This window comes from Helianthus annuus, chromosome 1 (assembly GCF_002127325.2).
Source record: "Helianthus annuus cultivar XRQ/B chromosome 1, HanXRQr2.0-SUNRISE, whole genome shotgun sequence".
Lineage (NCBI taxonomy): Eukaryota > Viridiplantae > Streptophyta > Magnoliopsida > Asterales > Asteraceae > Helianthus > Helianthus annuus.
In genome coordinates this window covers 133,802,630-133,808,010 of record NC_035433.2, presented here as the reverse complement: position 1 = coordinate 133,808,010, position 5,381 = coordinate 133,802,630, and the positions used below count along the sequence as shown (strand labels likewise).

The 5,381-nt window shown below is 30.9% G+C and overlaps 1 protein-coding gene across 1 annotated transcript; it reads left to right on the top strand.

Annotated features, from left to right (window-relative positions):
• Positions 1-1,116: 1,116 nt before the first annotated feature.
• On the top strand, positions 1,117-4,499 carry LOC110879352 (NAC domain-containing protein 92). The gene is made up of 3 exons (XM_022127801.2): positions 1,117-1,619; positions 2,034-2,317; positions 3,860-4,499. Exons 1-3 carry the CDS (start codon positions 1,427-1,429, stop codon positions 4,475-4,477), a joined length of 1,095 nt encoding a protein of 364 aa, XP_021983493.1. The 5' UTR covers positions 1,117-1,426; the 3' UTR covers positions 4,478-4,499.
• The last annotated feature ends 882 nt before the right edge of the window (positions 4,500-5,381 follow it).

Sequence of the window (5,381 nt, the reverse complement as noted above, 5' to 3'; positions counted from 1 at the left end):
TGATGATAAAATTCCGCTGCTAAAATCACATAAATAAATATCACGGGATTTCTGTCCCGTGGCTCCTGAAACGGGTCAAACCGGGTCGGGGGCCGTGACACTAGCCTTAAACTAAAAATTAAACATGGGTATCACTACTAGCCTTAAACTAAAAATTACAATATCTATACACCTATCTGTATTTTTTATTAAAATTTATTATGCATGGTTTTCTAAAAAACGACCCGTGTTTGCATACGGGTCTTACCGCTAGTATACTTTAAAATAAAACACTATATCTTTTTCAGAAAGATATTTATCTTTTTCTAGAAAACATTTTTATCAAACACTATATCTTTTTCAGAAAAGATATGTTATCTTTTTCTAGAAAACATTTTTATCATATGGTTAAAAGCAGAAAAATCATCAAAACTAACCAAGAAATTTATAAAAATAGCCTTGACTTTTTTGAATTACCTAAATAGCCTTTACTTTTCGTCTTCTGCGCCATACGGCGCAACACATCACTTTCCTGCACCATCTTTAATAGACAATTCTGCTCCTACACCAACCCTTCATCTTATGCGCCATATAGCGCATCACATCACCTCATGCGCCCTGACTCAAATATAAATCACCTATTGTGTTGTCTCTCATGCGCCATCACCTTCCGCACCGCTTTTTCTTCAGCGCCAAAAAGACACATGTCGATCTCTGGTTAAGTGGTAATTCAACACATTTCATGACTATTTTCTTTAGTCAACATGGCTATTTTAATGATTTTCCCTTAAAAAATATGATAGAAAGATCACCTTTTTCGTAATAAGGGCATTTGCAATCAGAAGTCGTTTGCAAACCTCAATGTCCGACTACATGACCTTTCAATCCCCTTCGCTCTTCTATGTTTGCAACGACCATCTAGTTCTCCTTTAAATCGGCGTTTGTGCAAGTCGGAAAACCACATTTTACATTATCCAAGTATTTTACTATTTTTGTTGAATTTAACCATGATGTATGGTGATATTTGAGTGACTAAACAAATCAGATTTGAATAACCACACAATCTTGAAACTTATAAAGTTTCCATAAATGGATGATTTTTAGTCATTAAAATTGCAAATTTATATACTCATTTTTCAAAATGATTATTATCATCATAAATATAAGCTACATATATTTTCAAAGGATATAGATTCTTTTTGAATTTTTAATACACATGTCATCATAATATATCTCTATTATATTTTAAATTATTTAAATATAGGAGCATATATTGACATTTGATACTAACAGCATGATTCTTGTTCTTGAAGTACCTTGCCATCTACGCATCTCTTGTATTTAACACGCATCAAAATTCAATACATTTTTACTTCTCCGATCGATCAACCTGCTAAACACCCGATTTCCGAAAACTATACAAATCAATTTTTGATCATAAACATACATGGAAATATCACAAATGGTGACAGATGGATCAGATGAAGCATTAATCGGACTTCCACCTGGATTTCGGTTCCATCCAACCGATGAAGAAATCGTCACTCATTATCTTACACCCAAAGTTCTCGACCGAAGTTTCATCGCTATCCCCATCGGCGAAGCTGATCTCAACAAGTCCGAGCCATGGGAGTTACCTAGTAAGTGTTTCATTATCATTTAACGTTCAACAAAGTTTATTATCTTATTATAGTTATTATTATTATTAGGTTTATCATTTATATTTAAGTTTGTTGTTAGTTATTGTTTTATCTCCGCCGTTCAAAAAAAAGTTATTAATGTTATACATTAGGGTAAATTTTTACTTTTTATCATTATCATTTGTTTGTTTTCTCGGTTTTTAGTTATTCAATAAACAGAAAATGTTTTAAATAAATAATTTTAATATTAGAATAATTTAATTTGTGACGTTTTATTATTATCATTACTTTGTTAGCTTTATGAGTGTTGGTAGCTCGGTTTTTATAATTCAAAATTAAAAAAAAATATTATTGATTACTTCAGTTTTTCAGTTCTTTTGTATTCTTCTAGCATTTGATGAAAACATTGTGCAGAGAAAGCTAAGATGGGAGAGAAAGAATGGTTCTTTTATTGTCAAAGAGATCGGAAGTATCCGACAGGGACAAGAACAAACCGTGCGACAGAGTCTGGTTACTGGAAAGCGACCGGAAAAGATAAGGAGATTTTTAAACCGGAAGGAGAATTGGTAGGAATGAAGAAAACGCTTGTGTTTTACAAAGGGAGAGCTCTTAGAGGTGAGAAGACCAATTGGGTGATGCATGAGTTTAGACTTGAAGGCAAATTTTCATATTACAACATGCCTACATCTTCTACACAGGTACAACTTCAATTCTTTATGCTCATGTTTTTAAAAGTTAAAAAACCAAAACCAAAAAAGTTTATTTATATTTTTTTTCTCTAATTTTAAGATTATAACTACGTGAAAATAAAAGATTTCATAATACCTATTAAAAGAAAATTTGGCCAATCGAATGATAGAAAAAAAAAACTTTATATTTTAATTTCTAATTTCAAGTTAAAACTATGCAAAAATCAAGATTTTATATACCCTATTAATGTATATAAAAAAATAACAAGTTTCTTAAAGAAAAAAAAAACTAGCAAGTTTCTTATAGAAAAAAAAAACGTTATACATGTTGTAATTAAATGTACAAAAAGTTACATAAAAATGGAAACAAAAATATAATTTTTAAAATATTAGATTAAATGGATGCCCCAAACATATATTATACAAACATATTGACAAAAATGGACTACATCTTTACACAAATATATAGAACATGTTGCAAAATGTGCAAATTAGATTGATTTTAGCTAAACCGGTGAAATTCACTGAACTGGCAGGTGGTTAGTTTTTGCAGTCTTTTTTTAATTTAATTATTTAAGTTGAACTTTTTGTTAAAACAAGCTAAAGGGTTAAGTTTGCATGTTGGTTTAAGAAAAGGTAACCAACCGTTCGTGTAATTTTATTAATGTTAATGTTACGTTGTTACATAATCGTAAAAGATTTCTCCCAACATGTGTAAAATTAGTTTTCCTTTTTGCATAAAGTTGTATTTTCTTAAAAAAAATCCATATACTAATATGTTACATGTAATGGAAGTTACAATCAACCCAATCGGTGTCACATTGTTACATGTTTTAAAGTTCAAATAAAGTGTTTCCTATGAAATTAAACGAAATGACAGCTTGTAATTTGGAACCTCATTTTGGTACGTACCTTTTTGACTTTAGTCATACATGTCTTTTCATGTATTATAACTTTTTGACTTTCTAATATTCACTGGATGCGTACACTAAGTAAAAAAATCTATTGAGGGAAAAAAGAATATATATATAACTTGTGTACCAATTGAAAATCTATTGGTTTTCAATTTAAATGTTAATAGATACTTAAAGATATTCATCACATTGATATTTGGATTATTTGAATCGACTTATTCAAATGCGAACATTTTGAAACCGAATAGGAATCTTAGAATTCCAGAAACCTATTCGATAAAAACTTGTTGAATAAACTGGAATATGAGTAAAACTCAATAAAATAAATTAATTAACATATAAAATAAATAAGAACAAATGTGTTTTTTGTTAAAAAAAAAAATAATATAACTCAAATTCGTATATTCTGGTTGATCGGATAGATTCGTAAATCACAAATTCGATTGGAAAATTGAATTCGAAATTCGATTCGAATAATGAACACCCCTTTATCAATGGTTTTGTAAAATTTTATATATCCTAATAAGCTAACAATTTGTGACAATACCATTTTATTTTATCAATGGTATCATTTAATTTTATTCATAATTTTGTATAATTTTTGTCTCTTATTCCTCTAATTATACATATCACATAGGATGAATGGGTAGTTTGTCGCGTTTTTCACAAAAGCACGGGAACACAAAGAAGCGTGGTTTCAGATCACAGGTTGAACACTTTTGTTGAAGAGCTCTTAAACACTCAATCACAATTGCCTCCATTGATGGATCATTCGGGTTTGAACTTTGACCCGGGCTTCACTAGTAGCCATTCTTACTTCTCTAATGACCAACATGAAATACTTCAGAAAGAAGAAGATTATAAAAATATATTTGTTTCTTCTTATAATTACAAATTCGACAATGACACGTATCAAGCTAGTTCATCCATGAGTGAACACCAATACGTTGGTGAGAATGCAAAATGTCTTCCATCCGGATCAACCCTTTACTTGCCAAATAATGGCGTTAAGATAGAGAAGAATAATGCTTTTGGCAAGCGTAAGATGGAGCATCTTATTCCAACGTTTAACCAAGTTAGGAAGATCAACGTGTCAAATGATGTCAAAATAAGCAATGACATGACTAATAATGAGACATCGTCGACATCCATGTTATCGGAACATAATTTGAGAACTAGGGAATATTACAATGATGACGACGATGATAACGACCCATCTACGTTCTCAGAATTGGATTCTTTGCTGCAATATTAATCTAGTTATTTTTTTATTTTTATTTTGTTCATATTCATGGTTGCAAAAGTCGCTAGGCGCTCCCTAGTCGGTCGATCGGGGAGTTGAGAGTACTCGGTCTAGACGGGGAGTACTCGGAGAGTACTCGGACATGTTAAATTATAAAGAAATTACTTTTTGGAGATTAAATATATGTCAAATAGCATAAATTTACTAATATTTGTAACAAAATACGTGAAAATTATATTCATTCTTTAATATGATAGGCATAGAAATAATGTTTTATTATTATTTAAGTCAAGCTAGGCCTCAATTGACCTAATAGATCCAATTTTGGCCGAGGTTGACCGCGTTTGACCGACCCTGAGTAATTAGGCGGAGTCGAAGAAAGTCGCCTCGGCAGCCTACCTTGTAGCGACTACTCGGGGAGTACTCGGCCTTGGAAACCTTGTTTTACAACCATGTTCATATTAATCATGTATATAAACTTCATTTGTTAGTATCTTTCTCAAGTAGATCTTAGAGTGAATAGTGATTGTCTTTTAACTTTTTTTTAGCTTAGATAGGAAATTGTTTGATTAAAAACAATAAACTTCCTGTAAGTTATTTTTGGGTTTGTTTGGTATAGTGTTGTGATATACATGTATTATATATTTGTTTCGTTATATTTTCTCTTTAATGGCATTGCATGAATATATAACTATATAAACAAGCGTGGTTAAAGATGAACATTGTAGCTAAAAGATTGGACGAAAGATTCGATAAAAAGAGAAATCAGAAGTGTACGATCAATGACGAATCTAGGAATTTTTTCAGTGGATTCCTATACATGTTTTCACTATAAATTTTATAAATTCTATACAAATTCTCACTAAAAATTCCAAACCGAGTGGTTTCCTGAAAACTCGGTAAATGGGGCTAGACC

What these genes read in the sequence shown, in the direction of transcription:
- LOC110879352 (XM_022127801.2), top strand. Translation starts at nt 1,427, where the DNA reads ATGGAAATATCACAAATGGTGACAGATGGATCAGATGAAGCATTAATC. An exon ending in CGAGCCATGGGAGTTACCTA is followed by an intron (nt 1,620 to 2,033) that starts GTAAGTGTTTCA and finishes AACATTGTGCAG; the next exon opens with AGAAAGCTAAGATGGGAGAG. An exon ending in TGCCTACATCTTCTACACAG is followed by an intron (nt 2,318 to 3,859) that starts GTACAACTTCAA and finishes CATATCACATAG; the next exon opens with GATGAATGGGTAGTTTGTCG.